Here is a 23,482-nt window from a genome sequence, read left to right on the forward strand (position 1 = left end):
CTCCACTTTGTGGCCAAAGAACTGCAGAGATGAAGAAAAGTATTCTAAATTGTTTGCATTTTGTATAGTTTCTCTCACTTTTCAGAACTGAACAGTACTGGGATCGGTTCTATTTTTAACAAGGACTAGTAAGCCAATGAAGAGTACTTCTTTCCTGTATTATAGATCTGCACGCTTGTTCAGTCTGGAATAGCCATGCTAGGTACTAATGTTATGGAGATTCAGTCTGTTCTACTATGGTCTCAGGATGCTTCTTAATGACCAAATGAATGTCACAGTCAAATGTTTGTCTGGGACCCTCTTCTCTGTCTGGCCATGCACCTATATTATTCTCTGTGTGGATGCAAATTTACCAGTTTTCCCAGGACTGGCATGCTCTTGAGGAGTCTGACAATTATTGCATATCATGATCTAGCAGATGTCTTAAAGCACTTGTGTATTTTTATAGCTAGAATGAAATGTTTTCGAACACCAGAAAGGACTGCAGGTAACTTCATTTTATCTAATTAGTCAGCTTTCTCATGCGGCATACACAAATCTCTGTTAATCCAAACAGATCCTTCTCACTGTCTGATTCTCCTGTAGTGCCATCTCACTGCCTTGTGAGAGTGTTCTTTTTCCATCTATTATTGTTCTGTTATTGTCCTGTTTTTGTAGTTCCATCTCTATCCTGGCGTTGTATTTTAATAGCTCTCAAGGTTTTGCTGAGGGGTGACTTACTTTGAATGCTTTCCCCCTCTTTGTTGTTGTTTCTAATAGCTCATGGTTGAAGTACACTGGTGTAGCCAGGCACTAAACTTCCCAACAGACAGATCATACAGTAATTGTCATAGCGCGTCAAAATCCATTGCAGCTTGTATTAGACCACACTGTATTATTCCTAATTTAAGGGAATGGTACGAATGGATCAGCAAATGGATCTAACTACATTTAATACCCATAGAAAGTGTACAAGGTTATAATGTTCATGGATTTTTTTTAAACTATAAATTATTGTAATAAATTGTTACTTTGAGTTTGAGTGAAAGGATAAGGCAGGAACTTGGCTGAGTATAAAAGAGGCAGAGGTTTAACCTGGGCTTTAAGATCTAAAAGCTGATTATTGGACACCTTCTACCAAACATAGATTTATGAATGCTGTTACAGTGAAATCCTCTTATAGTGAAATGATTTCACTATTGGTGGAGTGAGTTTCTTATAATTAGTCTTGCCAGTTTTAATTGCAATTTACACAATGCAATACTCTGAAACAATGCAGACCTTTTTTCTGCTTCTCTTCTGCTTCCAAGCTAACTGTAGACAAATTCCATTCCACTTGCATTAAAATATGCATTTTTAATTCTTACAAAAATATTAACTATGATATGAATAGATTTTCATAACAAAATGAGGCCACACATATCCAAAGATGGTCTTATTTTTTGTTAATTGTAATTAGTCCCAGTTAAAAGCTCCCAACTGCAGTTTTGTTTTCTAATTTTCATTAACATCGGTATGTTTAAATGTTCAAATGTGAATAAAATCTCTATTAGAATCTGATCATAGAATTCATTTGGTACCGGTCATTCCAGCTGCAAGTAATGGAAGATGATGACATTGTGGTGCTGACAGGTTTGGATATCAGTGGTCTAATTTGTCACCCCTTGCTCTCCAATAGGCCAATTGAAGACGTGTATTTGGAGAGTCATCCTGTGCTATCTATTTCCAAGATAAATATTTCAAATAAAGATGAATGAATATAGCACAGCAGACTATAATTAGTCTCGAAATCCTCATTCTTGCTGAACTTTGCTTGGAGTAGAGAGACAAAGACAGGATTTTATGAAAGAGGTATTGTATGTTAAAGAATGCATTGCATGGTCTCACTTAATAAAATTTACAGGCTGAAGATTATTGCATCCAGAATTTAGGAGTGATCATTATTTTAATTTGAAAGGAAAATAAAACAAAAAAACAAGAAAGATTTTGTTATAGATGTTTATCAATAGTAGAAAAAATGAAAAAATTATCTTTCATTGTGATCCAGATTCACCTCTTTCTATTCCACTGGGAAGCTGAAAGCATCTGGTTCAAGGCCTCAGGTAATACTTAATGTGAGGAATTTTGAGTGTTTTCTTTGGGGAAATGTGCAATTTCGTTTTGGCTTGTGAATCTTCCAAAACAGCAGCATTTTCTACTGTATACAAGCAAATATAATGGGCAGGGTTTGGCCTTCAGATGCTTGTTTGTCAAAGAGCTGAACTTTAAATAGCTCTGAGAGGCTCTTCATAAGGTCTCCCCTATGGAAGGAATGGTTAGCATGGGGGAGACAGGTCTCCATGTTTGTAGGCATACCATGCACATATATTGAAACTTACTCACAACTCGGTTCTCCATCTTGTAAGAAATTCTGGCATTTTTTCACATCTTTCTCTTTCAAAATGAAACAAAGCCAAAGTTGCTGAAATATCATGTGGAATTAACTTTCTTCCCAAACCATTTAGATTCCAGTTGAAAAATTCCAATATTATTAAATTATTTTATGTTGGCTTTTGATTTTTTTTTTTTTACTGGTAATATTATAAAGAAATTTCAAAACGTATGTAGAACTAAAATGAAAAATCAAAATAAGGTGTTAATGCATATCCATAGGTTTTACACAGATACTGAGTTCCTTACCTCTTCCATGGCAGAAAAGGGAGGAACATTTACCAGAGTGGAAAAATTTATTATAAACTCAGCAGAATTGTTCTTGTAACTTTCCTTTTACCGTTCATCCTTTTTTTTCAAAATGAAAGCACGTATTTCATTGCACAGAAATCGGACACTGATCGAGTCTTTCATCTGAGACACTTCTACTGCTTCAGTGAAGGTCTTATCAATCCTTATATGTTTATTAGCATGATGTCTCATTTTACATTTTTACTGCCCGAAAAGCTTGCTTAATGCCTAAATAAGCTTTCATATCCTTCCAAATTTGTTTTAATTTCATGAAAATCTATGTTTTTAAATCTCATGTAGGTTCTCATTTGTCATACAAATGTGCATCTTTTTTCTTAACTTTGCTAAAATATTTATCTTTGTTAAAACCTGCAGAAGTGAGTACCACAGGATAATTAATCATGCCAAAAGATCTTCATTAGTTAATATACTTTTGTCATTGTTTTCTGAAAGAGGACAAAGGTATTTTGAGATTATCTATTGTTTGTTCATATTTTAAAATTATTTTTGTTACCTGTGTCAATACCATCTATTTCAGCTTCAGCTGATATACTGTAAAGTTGCAGAAATGAATCCAGAGTTCAGGCATGCTCCTGAATGCATCTGTGTTTTCCATTCTGAGGTGTATTTTTCACTGACCTGTCCATAATGCCAGATCTTTTTTCCTGAATTGCTCACATTAATCTAGAAAGCAGTAAGGAATTTAGTCCTTTCCATTGGAATTACCATGCACTTTTTAAGCTTGAGTATGTTGGGCACTGGGTACGTTGGGAATTGTAGGAAGTCTCTTGCTTGTTTCAGATCAAGTCCATAGTGAGGGAGAGTTATAATTCATCTGGAGAAGCCTCTGTAAAATAAGTTGCTGATTTCTTTGAAGGAGAGTTTTTATCATACCAGTTGTCACAACAGAGGACGGTCTCGGAAAAGGAATGCACTGAACTGCCTAGACCAAAATAGGTCTATTCTCATTTACTGTATTTCAAAGAAGGGTAAAGCAGCATGGTGGAGCACTGTGAGGGAATTTGTATTGTGGTTGCTTGTCAAAGATCTGTGAATAACCAGGTGACTTATTTTGTGAAAACTTTCAAACCAACATCTTTTCACTAGCAATAGTTTCACTAAAAAGAAACAAAAAATGTGAAGCTGACATTCTTCTGGCATGCTGAAAAGTAAAAGGAAAAAGACTGCCCTATGTTCTTGTTGTGCTGTATGCACACTTCACAGCATTTTTATGGACAATTGTCATATTTTAAAATATTTTTCTGTCTGCTCAACCAGACATTTGATACGAATCTGGGGAAGGAAATGCTAAATGTATTTCAAAAAGGTTTTTCTCTTATTTCAAAGTGCATTTAATTCATTATCAGAAAAAATAAAGGAAAGATGCTACCTAAGACATGGGGAAATTGCAGGATAATAGCAAGTGCTTCTTTTGTTTTGAATAGTGTAATACAGTCCTAATATTAAGTGTTGACAAGCACAGTAGGAACAAAGTACATTATGTAACAGTTTTACTATCTTATTGTTTCCTCTAAAAGAACACAGCAAAAATAAAAAAGCAACTAAAAACAAAGCAGTAGTTGTGAGACAGGAAGAGATTAAATTGTTTTTTTCTTGACTCCCTTGAAAATCCTTTCCATTTGAGTTGTCTAATACACTTTTCAATACCTCTTTATAACTTAAAGAAGATAGTGGGACTGAAGACTGTACTAGCATTTATCATAGGTGAAAGTGTGGAAAGAAAGGTTTTGTGTATGCAGGAAAGTGCCTTGGTTGAATCCCTGGATTTGATGTATAAGTGGGGTCAGTACGCTAGAAGCATAAGTCAGTTCAGGATGAATAGTTTAAAAAAGAATATAGGAGTCAACACAGAGAATCAGTTCTGATTAGGTAAACTTGCTTCAAACTATGCAGTGCAGACAAAGCATCTACATGCAAACTTGTACTGACTCGCTTCAATCCATTTTAAAGTACGTTAGTTTTAAAGTATCTATCTCAATCAAGTGTCAATAATGTTTCTGGCTGTATGGCTGGAAATAAAATGTATGATCACCCTTTTTAAACCACCTCTTCTGTCCGTCATTGCCACTAGGGTGGCTCATGGTCAGATGAGGCAGAGATATGTTTTGAACTGACTTTTTTTTTTTTTTTTTTGTGAACAAAGTCAGGAAAAATGTATGATACAGGGTGTCAAGGAGAATGTCACACGTTACTTAAAGGATAATCATCTGGATTTAAACGATTACCAGAGAGCTCTCAGCAGAAATTGTCTTGCTGAAAGCAGTTGTTATCCAGGCAGTATTTTAATTTGTTATTGTTTAAACGGTTGGGCTTAAGGGGCTATTTATCATAGCAATGTGATGTCACCTACTATGAATGATGTATTCATTATTAAAAACTGAAGAAAAAGTTTCTTGTGTGGCTGAACCTGCTCTTTATGTTTTCCAAACTAGTCTGGACAACAGACACACTAGAGTTTGCCACTTCGATATGTGAAACTGTGTGCAAAGAATGTGCAATGCTGCCACTGACAATTCTGTCACTAAAACCATATTTTGCTGAGAAACCCCTCCTAGCAGAAATTGTTTCAGATGGCGATAATCTCCAGACCTATAATGTGATCTGTGATTTCCACTATTTATATTATTGTTACTGTGCAGATATGTTACATTTTCTATGTATAGTTAATTAAAGTGGAATTCTTCCTATTAGGAATGGAATTCCACTGTGGAACAACTGAAGGCTGAAGCACTTAAGGTCTTGCTTTGGGAGGACTCTGCAGACAAAGAACATCTGAAGCTTTCAGATCAGAAAATCTGTCTGCTGCAAGAGGAGGTGTGCTGCTGTATGGAAGAAAGGAAGGCCCTGCTACAAGAGGCCAATGACTTTTTTAATGCTGCTAATAAGGTTGGTAAGAAGCGAAGTCTGTAATAGTACCCTGATGATACAACTGTTGCTTTGCTCTTAAAGGCTGTTATATATGGGATTATGCAAATAGGGTTTGTTAAGCATTTTGGAATGCATAACTATTAATCTGATTAGCCTTTAATGTGATCTTCTGCCTCAAAATTCTATCCAAAATGGCAAGTGTATTTTAAAATGCATTTTAAAAATGTGTATATGGAGAAGAGCACTCAACTTCCAAAATAAGGGTTATAGTATTCTGCAGATAAGGTATATGAGAAATTTAATCTTCCAAAACTTGAACTTTAAGATCATGGGCTCTGTCATGATGGCATAATGCTATATAAGGAAAGATACAGGAGTTGCTCTAAAATACCCAAACTGTTACAAGCTAGAATGGGTAATAGAAGCAGTGTCTATACTTGCGGTCTTCTCCACAGGGGCTAATTAGTAATCAGACATGAGAGAAACAAGGACAATATATAATCCTTCATATAGGGCTTGTTATACACTATATGGACTAGACATGATACAATGGCAAAGAGGCCAATTAAAAAAAGCACAAAACTCAGTCACAACACAAAAGATGAATTAAGGCCCTGAATTTTGAGGATGTTTTTACCTTCTGGAGACTATAATGAGGTCAGCAAGGAAATGTGTAGGCAATAATTTCCATCCCTGGAGAGCTAATTTGGAGATTCAGTGATCGAGATTCCAAAATTAGATTCTTGGAACTCTCATGGGAAAAGGCTAAGGACGACCTACTGATTTACTGAATTCTATATGTTGCTTGTTTTGTGTGGATTGTATTTAGGAACAATCAGCCTTGACTAGTATGTATCTTTATTTTTCTGTCTTGTCTTAACCTCGTGTGATGAAAATGATTAAATCATGGTTGCCCCCACCCAAAAAGGAATGCTTTAAAGCTAAATCTTTACTTTTCCAAACATCAACTGCAGAAATTACTGCTCTTATGAAAATTATTTTTATAAATTTGGTCATAAATTTTTGTTACATTCTACTTACAATCCTTTCCCCACCTTCTATGTCATAAAAGGTGTTTACCTCACTAGGATACTTCAGTACACTTTCAGTAATTCTATTTATTTATTTCTCATAGTTTTTTTCATTGACTCTAATGTGAGCAGGGTAAGAATATTCTTGTAGACTGTCTCTTCAAATCCTTATCCCCAAATAAAAATAACACTTTGTTCTTCAGTTATCTCCTGAGGTTGGTTAGACCAGTCATCATGTGGTCTTAAATGGGTTAGATTGCTTTCAGTATTCTTACTGGCTCAGGGCCAAAGATCTTAAAATTCTTTTTGAAATGTTTTAATGTTACAGGGTAATACTTAATCACAGTTAAAAATGTATTATTAGTTTTTAAATTAAATTAATTCAAGGGGTAACTTTAATCTGTGTCCAGGAAACAAATGTTTTAAAACTTTGTTTGAGAAAAGGAAAAGAAAATAACTGAAATTAAAAAAAAAAAAACACCCTATATGGCGTACAATACAATCAAGGAAAGGCATGAAGGAAGAAAATAAATGATGACAAAATAATAACAGACATGATAGAAATGACCTGAGATTCAGCCACATGCAGTCAAATAGCATTAAAATGGTAAGAGTGCTGTTCACTTATACTGGAAAAAAAAAAGAATCCTCAGGGATCCAGTGCTTGTTCTTTGCTGCAAAATGCTCCCAGTTAAAAGCTAAAATATTTATAGGCGGGTACACTTGTTGCTAGAATTGTATTCACTGGTATTGCTTACTGAGCCTTTCTTCTTTGAGAGACTGGGTTGAATTTGAAATTAGTCTTAACAAAAATAAAAGATCCTCTGAACAGTTTTTCTTGCTATATACAAAATGATCATAAACCAGTTTGTAGTGGATGTGTGCTTATGTAATAAAAATTAGCATCTTATTTGGATGCGAAATTAGCACTAACTCCTACTGTCTTCTAAAAACTCATGAGAAGTAAGAAATAAGTAGAAAGGTTTTTTTTCCCCTCTTTTAAGAGGTAGTGCTTGAAATCTCTAAAACTTCCAATTTTCCCAAAACTAGAAGAATGCTAATATTGTGCTGAACTTAAAAAGGGTGGAGATGGAAAGAGGAGGGAGGACACAGCTAATTAAAAGCCTTTCAACCTAAAATCAGGCTTGAACAAAGCCATGGGAACAGCTAACAGAGGAGTTGAATAATAAAGAATTGAGGGAGCTTAATATCATTAATGTAAATCCATTGATATATGTCATGAAGACTGTTGGTCAGTAAAGGTAGATACGGTGTTATAACAGACTTCTGTAGAGTTATATCAATGTTATTTCATGTTTTGATAAGGAAAGGGAATGATACAAAACCCACAAGCTACTTTTCAGGTTCAGAGACATATCTATTGTAAGCCTTAAAATGGGGACATAAATGGGGATTTTTACCACAGATGTGCTCCCAGTGGAGTACTATGGATTAATTATCGGTCTTTTTCTGCTTGTAATATTTATAATCTATGTAAAAGTAGTAGATAATGAAAACAGGCAACCTATAAGCACCTATATGGGCAATGAAAGCTTGATAATACATGATTTTTCTATCAACAAAATCCTTTGACAGATGCCCAGTTTAGGTAAATTCAGACTAGAAGTAAGGCATATTTTTTTTAAACAGTGAAGAAACAAGCTGTTGGAACAATTTATCATATTTCTAGCAGATTTTCCATGACTGTAAACTGAATGATATTCTTTAGTTAAAGCAAGAAGTAATTTAGGAATTATGTGGTTTATCCTTGTGACAAAAGTAATTTCTGGTATTATATATAGTAATCTATGCAACAGTTTGTTGAAGGAAATTGATTTGTGTTAGAGCAGAGGATTAAGCAAAGAATCTTCTATCTTATCTGTCTTTCATGTCAGTAGAAAATGTATTTTAGGTTTTTCCAAATATGTGCTGTCAGAGCTGAGATCTATTTTTGTTAGAAATGGTTTCTCAGTATTGTTGCCTTGATTTGGGAGCATAAAGCTTTTGAAACATGAGGTCTTTAGCCAGTAGTACTGAAAAATTGCATGTTACATTGAAATCAAAGAAAACGGGAGTTTCTGAGCTTTTTGGAAATATTAAGCTCTTAGACTCTGCTATCTGAAGATGTCCCATTTAGTTTTAAGACTTGATAATTTTGAAAATCATTTTCTATATTTGAAAAATTTCAACTGAAAAGGAGGACCTCAAATGCTAAGCTTAAAATGTGAAATCTCTCTTCTTCCATTTTATGATAAGCCTATTCTTCACAGGCATCAAGTAGTATTAATAAAGCAAACTTTTTTTCAAAACTTTCTAGTTAGAAGTCTAGCTAGAAAAGTTTCTATTTTAAGGCACCTGAAGACCAAATTGTGTGTATATATATATTTTTTAAAGCATATTGCTTGTAGGTCATTCAGAGAAGCTTTAGGAGCTGGTCATTTCCAGTAAGAGTTCGAGCAACTCTCTTGATAGCTCTGTTAAATGTTCTGAAAAAACAGTCTGAAGACTTTGCCTGCACTAATTTGTGTTTTGAGCACCAGGTGGGGCTGTAATCACATTTGTCTTTCAACCTGTGGTATGTTCCCTTAGTATTTTTTTTTAACAACATATAACAAATACTTAGTATTGAAATTATTTACAGACCCTTGAAGTGCTAGATACCTTTTGCTTCAACGAGTCTGATCTTTCTTGACTTCATTTATAACAAGAGAAACCCAAGAAGGGCAGGTGAAAACAGTGCTATGTCTGCTGATGGTCAACCCTTACTAGACTGGAGGAGCTACACTAACGTAGGTCTGCTTTGACAGCAGAGGTAGCATCTTTTCAGAATACAGTGCTATGCTTTTTCAAAGTACCTGTTGAAGACAGCACTAGTTTTGGTATGTCTGATCCTGTTGTGGTGCATTGAAACTAAATTGCTATAGTTCAGAAAACAGGCATTAAAGTGGAAAAAAAACAAACCTCACCATTTGTGTTTTGCAAATACACAGCCACACACAGTTACAAAAGCTGTCAAGACTGGAAAAAGTGCATTGGGTGCTTGGGATTTTTTTTTTTTTATTGCATGACTCAAAATGGATACCAGTCATGTATAATAAAGGCCAAGGAAGCCATTAACAAGGAAGGAAGAAATATTAAGGTCCTTTTTGAATGACATTATATGCTTTTTTTTTTTTTTTAACAGCAGGAAATGCCCAAAACAGCTCTCTGCTCGTAGGAATTATGTCCCTATTATCTTGCATGTTCGTGTTCTTTTTAATAACAACTTGTAAGATTTTTGTCACTTTTGCTAGCTTAACTGTTGTTAATAGTAATAGTTGTTAATAGTAATCTTCCATGCTGAAATGACAAAAACCTAGCATTAGTGTTAAGCATTTAGATGACTAATGATTCTCATATTTCTTCTGTATGTTACCGTGTGAATATATAAGTTGCAAAGTATTCTTGTGTTAACAGCTGTTCAGAGTCAGTGATAAAATTTCTGAAAATGTGTCGTTTAATTTATGCTGTGCTACCACAGTTTCTCAAAGGCATTTGATGCTTTCTTTCTCATACTATACTATGGTGTCTGTGCTATACTACGCTTATGCTATAGGAAGACAGAGCTATACACAACGTTATTTCTTGATAAGAGACTGAGATAGAAATAAAAGGCTGGCTTTGTATGGATTGTTTAATGGTGACTTGGCAGAACTCTTAAAACTCTGAATTTAGGGCCTGATATTGCCATTCTGAGCAGAATAGGAAGGGTATAGAAATGCCAATGAGTACAGCAGCTGCTATGGAAAAAGGCAATCTGGATAGTATCTGGCTGTACCCAGGCTTCCCACCTGCAATTCAAATTGAACGTGAGTAAACATACAAGTCTTTGCATGTGGTAGCAGCCGTAAGTTGATCAAAGTAGCAACAGTGCTGGGAATGCAGGCACAATGCAGCCCATGAGTTTGCCTGTCATCCTTGAAGAGTCAAACTGATGAACATGTAGGGCACTCAGATATGTTTAGGAAGAGAAGTTGCAGAGAACAACTGTTTTTTTTCCCTCCTGGCTCTCTTCTAGGAAGTCTCTTGCGCAGTTGCCAGTCCTCTCAAGTTCTTCTTTGAGAATTATAACCCAGAGGCAGTAGTATATACCTTTTTATTTTATTTGTTTTAAATTTCCCTATTGCTTTTTACCAAGATTCAAATAACTTTCTTGCATTTGATGCATACTTAGTTAAATATACTGACTAGTAATACTCATTATAATGTCTGAGTGGATAACTCCTTCTGAAATGCTTATAAATACATAATCATTCTTGAATGCTTCATAACTTTCCTATGACTCTTTAAGATCTTCAAATCTGGTCCTCAAGACTGGAATTCATTATAGAGGACCTATTATACAAAATAAACTTCACTGAGTTCCTGAGTTCATATGACGGGCCTCTATTTTCAGAAAAACCTTTAAAAAATTCACATACAGCCATGAATCTGTTCTTAATTCTTGCCTTGGTCTGAAGTTGACTGCCTTTTTTATAGTTATGATGACTAAAAGGATTTCATGCTTTAGGAAAAGTCCTTCCTGGGTACCTTCAATCATACTCCTCTTCTGATGGAGTGTGCTTGTTATTAGAAAATTTTATTCATACAGTCAGGATAACTTAAATTTTTGCATGCTGAATCTTTTATTCTGCAAGGAAGAATAACCTTCTTTTGCATAGATTTTAGTTGTTTGAGAGATTCAAGCATCTCTACTTGCTATTTTGAGTCAGCAAGGTAGGGCCCATTCTCAGTTGTTGAGTTCTTAGTTCATATGTAAAGTAGCAAGCTGGATCAAATAGTCCCCTGAGAATGTCTCAATTTTCATTTTTCAACATTTTATTCAATCCATTACTCATATAGTTCTAGTTCCATGCCTCTATAAGAGTGCAGGAACCATGTAGAGACCTTTTATATGAATACAGATTTAGTCTGGGTCAAAGTACTTTTGCTTTTCAGATGTAGTGATTTTGAAGATTTTTACTTTGTTCTGTAAATGTATATGTTAAATGGGAAATTGAGGCTATTGGATATTTCCCACAAGAGAAAAGCAGCAGAAGAGATTGTAGGGGTCTCCATTTTAAGTTAAAAAATGAAAAGTTTCTTTTTTGACATGATAGTATGTTGACTAGAACAGAATTCTCTTCTCACACTCATAACAGCTTTTGTCATGTAATGACAACATAAAACACTAAAAACCTTTTGCTACAAGAATCATTGGGTTAAAAGGTATTGATATTCTAAATATTTTCTTTATTGTCAAATCTATAATCTAACTTTCCATTTGCATTCTAGCATCTTTTGCTGCAGTTGTTATTGTCTGCTTCTTTGCTTTATTTAGATCTCAAGATTTTTGGTGTTCAGAGCAGTTTAAAAAAAGCTACGTAAGAGACTGTCACTACTGATATGATGTTAATTATGATATTAGGTTTTGGCACATTTTTATTTTACTAATATCACTTTTACTAATTTTAATACTGGAATATTGAAATGTTTTCATTCTGCCTCCTGTTTTTTTAAAGTACTTTTGTCACTTTCTCCTGGTATTTGAATAAGAAGCTTCCTCTTGCACAAAGGAAAACAAAATAAGCATTATAATACCCAAGTTTTGTACATGCAAAATCAGAGCCTACCTTGTTACTAAAAATAGATTTAATTATAATTTACTTGTTGGATACACGTTTGATGTATTTAAAACATTAAAAAGAAAAAGAGTTTGGGTAAAACTATTAGTGTGCTTTGGCAAACCCTAGAGTGATAACATGCTTTCAGTTATATTCCTCGTGTTATTTTGGTTCTGCTTCAGTATCCAGTTGGCCTGATTATTGTTGTAAAAGAGAATAGTTTTAAATTCAATGGGTAATCACGATTTTGCATGCTCATACTTATATTAAATTCTGTGGAATTATAGATGTTTTTTCTGTGACTTGTAAAGTCAGTATTATGCACTGATTTTAAATACTGCTGTTCATTTCTGAAGAGATAGGAAATATTAGTCGTCCGTTGATCAACTGTTTGTTTTATGTAAAAATACATACATGGATACACATTTTAAATAGAAATACTGACAGTAGATGCTTTTCTTTTTGCAGGCCCTTGGTGCTCTTGAAGGTATTGAGAATTACCTTAAAATCCTTAATTCAGAAGGCTTAAGTTTGCCTATCTTGGCAATGAAGTATGAGGAATTACAGGAAGAAATTAAAGACTGCACAGCCAGTACCTTGCAAAAGGGACAAACCTTAGTTAATAAAGCAGATTCTCACAGGTATTCCCTCCATTTTTTCATATCTGCTCCATTTTTCCATATCTGCCAGTTTCTTTATAGCACCACTAGCTAGAACCAGGCTGCATTAACAGCCAGTGTAATTATCCAAGTAGGTGGAGGCCTAAGTGACCTGAGAAATCAAAGTTTCAGCCATACTTATTTTTTATATCTCGCTGTCGCTATTCATACAAACTGAATCTCTTTCCTTTGGCAAAAATCTTCAGAAATAGTCCTATGCTACTTAGGTTGGTATCAAATAGTGGGATCAGTATTTTGGGGCAGTAAATGAAAATTAAAATGTCAACAGCTATGAATACTCCTTACTAACCAAGGTAATCCCTTAAGACCTTTTTGAAACTTATCATTGTAATAGATATAATGTGATTTGCTGCAAGACAAAGATACACCAGTTAAGCCAAATGCAGAAAATATGGAAATTTCTCCACTTCTTAGTAGCTTTAATTCATGAATGAAATCACTTTTTTCTTCCATACATTTTGCTAATAACAGTGGTGATGTACTCCACGCATGTGATTATTACACTGATGTAAAACATGACTTAGTTTAAAATCTGTCCTAGTAGCTTAATATCTCCTATTTTTCAGAACTTAATAGAAGGTTGGTGCAACACGAATGAGGATAATTTATATTAATAACATTTACTTCACAGCCAGGGCAGACGACCTTGTTTGATAGTTGGTGGTCAGCTTAACATTATCTTCCCCTTACCTGCTTATGTCCTTAATCATTCTTGAACCTTGAATAGCTTTACTTCAACCCAGCAACTGAAAATTCTCTTCATATCATGACATTGCAAAAATTTTTATCCAGGGCACCTTCAGCTGTTGACCCGGATGTAATGAAAGACTTGAACCTAGCAAAGAGACCAAATAGAAAATGCAAATAGAGAGTGATTTTAGGAACACAGCTGTCTTTGCAGCTGATGCTTCAGCAAATTCTGGTCTTTTAATTAAGTAGAATGTAAAAAGGATTTTCCTCAGTGAAGCTTTGACTTCATTTTTTTAAACCAGCCATAATTCCAGAGCACATGCTGCTGTTCTGTAGGACTTTGTTCTGCTAGGCAGTACCTCAAGAAAAGAGGATGTTGCATTCCAAATTACATGTCTGTCCTGCAGAGTGCTGGTTGATGTTAAGAACTCTACAGTTGGAGAGTTGCTGGAATGGATCCCCAAAATAACAGTCATTAACTTTCTTCCTTATTAAGAGTTTTCTTTATGTTTAAACAGTCCAAATCAGCACTGGGATAGTAAGATATCAGTACACACCAATAAGAATGGGACAAATTTGTCAAAATTACTCTGGCAGTAATTTCTGGCAAAATTAAACAAAAGCAGGTAATGTCACAGGCAGATCTCCTTTATGCCAGAAGGGCTGCTTGTCTACAAACAAATAAATAAGGTAGGATTTCTGTCTAAAAGACTTTATAATTGAAAAAGGACAAAGTATAACAGCTGAAGCAACAGTTATTTCCAGAATGAAGAGGAAACTTAAAACTATGTCAATTGGTAATCTCACTAGAAATGTGTTTTGCTGTTTCTAAAAACATTTTGTAAAATATCTAAGCTCTGAAATATTTGAAGCATCCACTTGCATCATAAAAATAAATGTCTCTTTCTAAGAAAGAAAACAGAACATTATGAATTTTCGGTTTTCTCTTGCTGCCCTCACACCTCATTGCCCAAATATAATGAAATTGCCGTATATTGCAGTGGGTAGTACAAGAACTTCTGTGCGGTTGGGACACTTTATATGCCTAAATATGGATTTGAGGATTAGAATCATGGAGTAATTTAGGTTAGAAGGGAACCTTAACACCAAGTTAAAATTCATTTGGTCTAACCCCTTGCCCAAAACTTTAAAGTTAGATCAGGTTGCCCAGGGCCGTGTTTACTCAAGTTTTGATTAAAGGAATATCCAAAGACGGATATTCCACACCCCCCTCTGAGCAACCTGTTCCAGTGCTTAAGCACTCTTATTGTGAAACAAATTTTCCTTATGTCTAGCCAAAATTTTCCTTACTGCAACTTGTGACCATTGCCTTCTTGCCCTTTTGCTGTATACCTCTGAGAAGAGTCTGATTCTGTCTGTTCTATAACCCCACTTCCCATCAGATAATTGAAGACAGCAATTAGATTGCCCCTTTGCCTTCTCTAGTCTGAACAGACACGGTTCTGTCAGTCTCCCCTTGTACATCATGTGCTCCAGCCCCTGATAGTCTTGCTGGCCTGTTCTTGAATCACTCCAGCTTGTCTACCTCTTTCTAGTACTGTGGGGACTCAAACTGGACAAAGTGGTCTCCAGATGCAGCTTCAGAAGCCCTGAGCAGAGGGGAGTAACTTGGTGGCTATGCTCTTGCTGATGCGACTCAGCCTGGGGCCAGCCTTCAGTGCCACAAAGGTGATGCTCACTCATGTTCAACTTCCTACACACCAGGACAAGTTTATTTTTCTTGCCTAATCCATCAACTTTGAGTTACCCAGAATGTTCCCAGCCAGCTCACAAGTGTAGAAATGGTGACACAATAAATTCTGGCAGCAAGTGTGGGTAAGGGATTACATTCCAGAAGGTTAATTTCCCCAGAAGAGTTCCTGTTTTGAAGGAGGAAAGAGAGAGTCCTCTCTCTTTGTCATGTGTAAACCAGTAGGCTGTCCTTAAACGCTGACTACTATTTAGCCCAGTGGTGAGCCCGCATAAGACAGGAAAATTTGTATGAACAGCTGAGGGCCAAGGGAGGAGAGAGATTCTGATAGGAAACAGGACTTTTATCAAGATTAAATACTGATTACTCTTGTTTCCCATGCTGTACAACTAATCTGTAGTCTGACCTGCCCTCACAAACTTTTCATTGCCTTTACCCACCAAGACAGGAAAGCCTGTGGGAAATGATAGGCAGTCACCATTTGAAGAGAGTGAAGGGTGTGGACCTGAAAAAGTTTACATGTCTTTTCAAAAAGCTGCTTTGCCATAAGACAGAAAAGAAAATATTATCTGACAACAAGATGCTGTTAAGTGTTTGCCATCTGGTAGGATTCTCAATCCAGATGGCAGCCAGTAGAAATTTGTGTGGAATTTGAAAATATTTTCCAGATCCCTGAAGGTATAGTTAAAGAATAGTAATTTTATAACTCCATCATTTATGACAGAGAAAAAGGTATCACATCCTCTGCTACTTATTTGACTCTGTTTTAAGAAAGAGGCTGGAGTCTCCACTCTTTCAGGAGAAATATTTATTAATAAAGAGAGGAAGTCCACTGACCTTGCTCAAGTTGGACAACACCTCATTGATTTTGGTGGGATTATGCCCTCCGTTGCATTGTTTCCTCTAAATTAGGTACTGGAAAATGAATTTTAATGCAATATCAAAGTGGCTGCCATGTGTGGTACTGGTTTAACTGCACTGAGAGAAGACAGAGTCCTTGAGCATTAGGAGAAGAATTAACATGTAAATGGATTTCTCTATCCACCTGGTTTTGTTATCATCATTTTCAGAGTACTCAAAAATGAGCCAGGCAATTTATATGCATATGGTAAGACAGCCCAGTCCTGAATAGCTTATGATCTATCAACTTAATACTGCCAACCCTTACACAGAGTAGGAATATGTTTAAGGCTAGTGCCGCTGACTTAAGTGGCATTATTGTAAGTGAAACTCGCAGTAGAAATGTAGAATGATGATGTTAATTGTCTTATTTTCAAATCTTCTTAGGGCATAATGCAGTCTTAATATGTTAAAAGGTAAAAATAAGCCTAAATGCCAAAAATTTACACGTGGAAGAAGAATAGATTATGGAAAAGCCACCGAAGGCAGTTCTTTATTACAGGAAAATAATGGTAAACCTGATTTTTGAGGTCCCATATTATTAAATTAAAACCAGCTAGTAATGCAGGAGTGCAGCAAGAATATATATTTGCTAACTCTAAATAATTATACAGTCAGTAGGTTTTGTCTATTAAGAGAGTTCTTGTTACATTTCCAGCTAATTTGCTTGCTTATGAGTGTAAGAATTATCTTTATTTTTACTGCTGATTAAACTCAGTTTCACTGTTATAAATTGTGTTAACTCATCAAACCAGTAATACTTTGAAGATTTTATTAAGATCTAATTTACCATTTTCAAAAAGTATAAATCTTAGTCTCTTCCTGCTTTTTTTAAACGAGTGGTGCTAATAGAAGTTGTTTTTTTTTAAATCACTTTTTAAGGAGTACTAAAAGAGAGGAGTAACCTTCTTAGAATTAAAGAATAAACCACAAATTAAGAGGTTGCTAATTTTTGAAAGAGCAGTTTACAAATTTTGAAACTACCTATTCCATACAAAGGACCCTTAAAATTTGGGTTTTCTTTGTGAAGAATTCTTGGATCAGATTCAAGCAGAATAGTCTATTAATACCATAACTTACATTAGTGCTTGTAGAACAAGGTTTTCCATTTATGAGAATTTAGCTCTTTAATCTGAAGTCAGGAGAAAACTTCTTGTAATTTTAAAGGACAAAGGAGCAAACCTTGAATAAGTTCACGTATCAAAATAAGCTTGTGATGTACTTAAACTGATGAAAGTCATGTTTTGAAAGTGTTCGTCTTACAAAAAACGCTTACCAGGAATAAATTTCAGTGGTAAATCAACTGATACGCGGGTTTTCTCCTTTGATATCAAAGCTTCAAATCTTAATTGTATGTGATAACTTCTTTACAATTTGAAGGGGATTGCCTCAAACATTCAGATTGTGAATTGCCTACCTGATGTTAAGTGTTTTAAATTCTAAAACAAGGCAGTGTTTCGTCAATTGACGTGTTCTTTACTCCTGTTCAAACAGCATCTTTGTGCTGTTTGTGAATGGAATGTTTGAGCTCAGACCTGAGGCTGGCGCGCTGGCCTTTGAAGGCAACAAATGGTGGCTTAGAATGTGTGCGACATTTTTTTTTATGCACCTACTATAATAACACTGAAACGTTTGAAAATCAAAAGAAAAAATTCTTTTAAAACTAGAAACGATATGCCAAGTTTTTCCACTCTCTTTAGGAACATTCCCTTTATGACCTTATTCTTCAGACAATATGACTAAAGTCATATGGAACTATTTGTGAAATAAGATATTCTGCAGTGAATCAGGATATCTGACATATGAATCTAATTAATGCAGTGTCAGTAAATGATTTGTTTGGAAATGTCATTCCGTTGTTCTACTCATTATCAGTTTTGCTTGTATTAATTTTTGTATTTCTTCTGATTATTATCTTTTAAGGGTTACAGTTTAAAGTTCTCGTTAAGTTACTTGTGATAGAAATCAACAGAGGGATTTTTTTTTTTATGATTATTATCCTGATTGCTGTGCAAACCTTGAGAATACTAACAGTTGCACCTTTCCCTTTTAGCTCTTGGGTGACGGGAATTCAGAAAATGATAGAGTATGTTCGGAAAAAAGTAGATCGACTAATTGGGCAGTGTCCAAATTACAAAGAACTTACTTTGAAGAAACAACAATTGACTGCATCACTTGAAGATCATCTAAATAAGGTACATAATAAAATGCCTTCTTGTTAATGTATTCATGAATGGTGCATTGCACTTCTATAATTTAGCTGTGTGAATATTAAACTTGAATAATTCCAAATAACATATTGGCTTGTTAGCACACATGATTGTAGTTAGAATGGTGAATGCTGTTATAGGCACCAATGAATTCAAAGCTGTTCTGAAAAATGCAGCTGTTTCCATGAGAACATTATACCAGTGATCTTTAATAAAGCATGGATTTGTTTAGATAATGAGCTCTTATAATTTGTTCTCTGTTGGAAGAGAAGCAAGCAATCAGGACTGTGACTTGAATGCAGGTTTTCTGTATTCTGTCTATGTCTTTAGTTTAATTTTCCTGAAGCTAAAAAGAAAAAAAAAGAAAGTGTGGCAAAACTGAGGGTTAATAGGAATGGTGACAGTAGACTTCAGCAAATTTTCAGTAATGCTGAAATAGGGTGTGTCCCGTTCACTATAATAATTCCCTTTACTCATTAAGATACTGACCCATTAAGGAGCTGACAGCCTTCCTGAAGCTGCTGAATGTTCTGTACTGCTGCTGACCTTTTTAACAATTTGTCAGTGATGAAATAGACACAAGGCTTCTAAATAAGATGCCACATGTATTTTCAAATTCAAATGCAATATAATCTTTAAAACAAGATTCAGATGAAGGAAATCCCAAAGTGTAGACCAAAAAAAGTAGATCAAATTTAATGATGGAATAATTAAGTCTACAATCTGATATTTCACAGTATTTGCATGATGTTTATAATGAACTTTTCCAAGACCAGTGGGATTTCAGTTTGCAATAAATGCATCCCTTTACACGCATTTTTCCAAAGAAGAGATTTCATGAAATCAGGACGTGATGAAAATACCTTGGAGTTTCTTTAGCTGAAAATAAGAGACTTGCTAATACCTGCTGTTGGTCTTGTAGGAATGATGTCACTAGGATGTTATGAATCTTAATCAAGCTAAAGATTTAATTATGAAGGTAATTTTTACTCAAAAAGTAGACTCTAATTTTGACATGTATTTTCATTCTGCACAGCTTATTTTGCCATTCTGTTCCCAATCTTGTATTAGAGGGCATTTGAAAATCTGAGTCATAATATATCATCTTACATTGTAGGGAACACTGCCCATGTTGTTGTTATCCTACCAAGCAAAACACTTTCTATTGCAGCCTTCTGCTAATGCAGAGTATTCCAAAGAATTTGATGCTAAATTCACCTGGCCCAGAGCTTCATTTAATAAAGCTTGAACCTCAATCAGCAGGCACTTATTAATTGATAAGATATATGTGAATTCACATGTCTACTAATAACATTTATATGATTTCTGGTATCACTAATACATTTATATGATGTCTGTTATCATCCGCCACTGCTCTTCACAGCCTGTTCTGTTATCATCAGATATATATAACATCTTGCACCGACAAAGAAAATGGAGTTGTGTACATGTATCTGCACAAAAATAGGTCTTTTGGCTTGTGAGAAAAGCTTTAAATATATCTGCTGAAAAAAAGATCAGTGTAGTTTTTTTGTAAAATGGAGCATAATGAAAGTATTTATGTTAAGGTTATGATATCAAGATTATACTACAGTAGTAGCTTACTGAAATAAAGCTGAAATAGGATAAAGAAAAGCACTCTCAACAAAATAAGAGCAAAACAGAGTTTTTTTGTTCAAATTCTGACTATGTCTGTTAGATTTGAAATAGTAGAATTTTCTCCCTTGATATTTTCATTTCTCCACTACTTTTATTATATGAAGTACATAATCTAAACACCAGTCATCAATCGTGTGTCTTTATTTTGTTCTAAACAAACTGAGGTTTTTATACTGTCTACTGAATTAACTATATAAACTATATAACTATATAAATGTTTTCAATTAAAGGTATCACAATCAATTAAAAAAATCACTCCGATGCTTTTAACTGGTATGGAGATTGGTTCTTATTTGTCCGAGTCTGAAAGAGTTTTGAACAAACATCTTGAACTGGCTAATCAAACAAAGGTAAAGAATAGAACAACATATGTTAATAATATGTTAACTATTTTTAGAAACAAATGTATACTGTGTATCAAACACAAACAACTAAGGGGGATTTAGACTCAGAGAATCAGTTCAGAAAATTGGACTAATCTCATGATTATAAGTAATGTATCAGTTTTGGCTATCAGTGTTCACATATGAAACACTTCTGTTGCTTTTCATTCTTTACATTGTGAAGCGGCTTGCTTAGTCTGAATGCTGACATTCCCATTTTTTTTTTTGTTCAAAATGGCTATTTTAATAACTTCACTGATTGTTTCTGGTGTCAAAATGTTACAAGAAAGAAATGGTTAATTTCAGCATATAGCATATATTGTGAACTGCTCTTCAACTAAGTAATTGAATTATACATAAATACATATACATAATACTAATGAAAATTAACAATGAGCAATCAATATTCACAAGTCCTTTTCAGTCATTATACATTTTGTTCTATGCTTGTACCCTCAAAGGAAGCTTCACATGAACTGAAAGCAGCTGAGAGAGTCTTAAAAGATTTGGAAGAATTTGAACCTGAGCAAGTGGCAGCTTTTTCTAGCAAAGCTGGCTTTCTGAATGAAGAACTGAAAAAAATTAAAAGAAATATTAGTTCAAAACTAGAAATTCTAGAAACTTATGTGGCCTTTTTAAAGTCAGCAATGGAGGTATGGATTACCTACTTTAATTCTCTGACTGAACTGTGAAATCTTACAAGTGAAAGCACTGCAAGTCTTTGTAATCTTCTGTCTGTTTTAAAGGAGATCTGTTTCCTCAGAGCAGGCAGCCCTGACCATTGAACTTGCATCAATCTAATGATTAGTTTATCTACGGATTTTCTACTGATTTAAATCACTGTTGTAGGAAGTATTATAATTGAATTGTTACTGTCTCCCTCCTCCTCCCTCCCTCTCTCTTCCATTATATACATAATATAAATGTTGACGTGTATGTACTCTGATTCAGTAAATTTACTGAATTTGCTTCAATAATTTTTTAAAATATTTCATATAATGTTAATGTAGTATGCTGATATAATGGTGTTTATCTACAGTCTTGCACTACTTCAGTTGAAGTGCTAATTTGACTGAAGGGATTTAAAAAGGAAGTATAAACCAGCCCTAGCTGAGATAATCCATGCAATTAATTTTGATATAATACTTATTTTAAGATTCTATAACACTGTTGGTATTCTTGTATGTTTAGAAAGAAATTGAAGATGGAATTGAACCTTTTAGATAAAATTAGTCATAGGATCTAATTAGTACTGCAAGTATAAACCGCCAGAAGATTGGATCATATCTACTTCTGAGTATTGCTAATTTTAGTTACTGCATATTAAACAGATAAGTGAAAGTCATTGCATTGGTATACTGGTATATAATATTCATGTAATGATACATGACAGAAATCGAACAGATTGCTGCCAACTATCTACCTGCCATCTGCAGGTTTACAGGATATTTAACACATTTTTTATTAGCTAATTTAAATATAAATTTTAGATAGATATATTTTAAGGCCTGGAAAATATTCAGAGACTATTACTCAATATTACCATGTCCATATACCTTCTGATTACAGCAACTCAGATTTTGATTTGATGTGTATTTTATATCTTTCCACAGGTGAACAATCATATTCAAAACCTAAAGGAGTTGTATAAATCTGAAGCTCTACAAGCAAACAGGAAGGCTGAAAATAAAACTGCAATTGAGTCAGCTAATACTCAGTGGCAAAAGGCTATAAAGAAAATTTTTTCCACCCAGGATATGGGTCACAATTTTCTTCATTTAGTAAATATGGTGAGATTGGTTCATGGCGTTACCATCTTTAACAAAACTCATTGTTAGATTTGCAAAAAAAACCCTTCAAATACGTACTTAAATAATGACAGATTAAGTGTATGGGTCAAGCTAGCTTTCATCAGAGAACCTGCCTAAGGCAAAGTGCATTTCTACTGTGTTTCAGTGTACATGTAAGGAGAGGAGGAGATGGGAAGAAGATGAAATGATTGGCATATTTGTATGGAATCACAGTTAAAGCTCAGAATAATTCAAAGAATACAAATATTGATGTATTTGTTTTTAACCAGAGTTAGAAATTTAGTATCCACACTTTCACAAAATAGGACTGTAACAAACTTTGATATGGAAATGTCAAAATGTTTGTAAAATCAGGGTGGGAGAAAGTTTTAGCTTGAAAAGATCATAAAGTGATCAAACATTTTACACCACCATTTATACACAGCTGTGTATAAAATATGTAGAATGACTTTGGAGGTAGACCATTTCTCCCAAAGTTTTAAAGTGCAAATTGCCCCTGTTCTGTGCAGAATTGTTAGGCTATCTCATTGCATTCTCCACTGTTCTTTTGCATTTGTGGAGTGTGCTCTGCAGGTATGGTACTTACAGAAAGGGTAAGGATGTGGGAATGGAGACCAGGAAGCCAAGTTATAAGACTGAGCAAGCCAATACTTTGGGTAACAAAGATTACATAGCAAGTGATGTTATTTGTTTTGCTGCTTGCCAGAGCCACTGAAATGGCAGCCTGCAACTTTGTTGTCATGGAGATGTGCCCATTTGTAATAACAGTAGCAGCACAGAACAGAATCTGTATGGAGACATAGGGTCTCCACGTGGAAAACCTGCAGCAAATTGTCAGATTCATAGGTTGATCTTGCATTCTATCCTGGTGGATATACAGGAAACCTCATATAAGGAGTGAAAAAATAGGAAGAATTCAAGAGGTTTTTGTTCAGAAACTCTTTTGTGTGTGTTTTCACAAGCAGCAGAGAATATTCAGGCTGTTGCTTTCTGTATAAATCAGTATAATCTGATAAAATGCAGTGAAGATTTGATATTTTACTGTGACAAGGTCTAATCCTAGTTCTGTGGCTTATGGGCTTTGATTTTGTTAGTACCTACCTTTAAAAGGGACTAATGCTGCTATACTTTTAAAAGATGAGAGTGTTACTTGAGTGCTGATGATATTATGAGTAA

General features: G+C 34.7%; 1 protein-coding gene across 1 annotated transcript in view; it reads left to right on the forward strand.

Annotated features, from left to right (window-relative positions):
- Window positions 1–23,482, forward strand: part of CCDC141 (coiled-coil domain containing 141) — a 100,869-nt gene that overhangs the window by 35,051 nt on the left and 42,336 nt on the right. The window contains exons 7-12 of the mRNA XM_013960810.2: window positions 5,413–5,607; window positions 12,731–12,903; window positions 18,297–18,438; window positions 20,343–20,462; window positions 20,957–21,148; window positions 22,109–22,285. Of these exons, the coding sequence (XP_013816264.2) occupies window positions 5,413–5,607; window positions 12,731–12,903; window positions 18,297–18,438; window positions 20,343–20,462; window positions 20,957–21,148; window positions 22,109–22,285 (999 nt within the window). The remainder of the gene's footprint in view (window positions 1–5,412; window positions 5,608–12,730; window positions 12,904–18,296; window positions 18,439–20,342; window positions 20,463–20,956; window positions 21,149–22,108; window positions 22,286–23,482) is intronic.

The sequence above is a fragment of the Apteryx mantelli genome, chromosome 6 (assembly GCF_036417845.1).
Source record: "Apteryx mantelli isolate bAptMan1 chromosome 6, bAptMan1.hap1, whole genome shotgun sequence".
In the NCBI taxonomy this organism is placed as follows: domain Eukaryota; kingdom Metazoa; phylum Chordata; class Aves; order Apterygiformes; family Apterygidae; genus Apteryx; species Apteryx mantelli.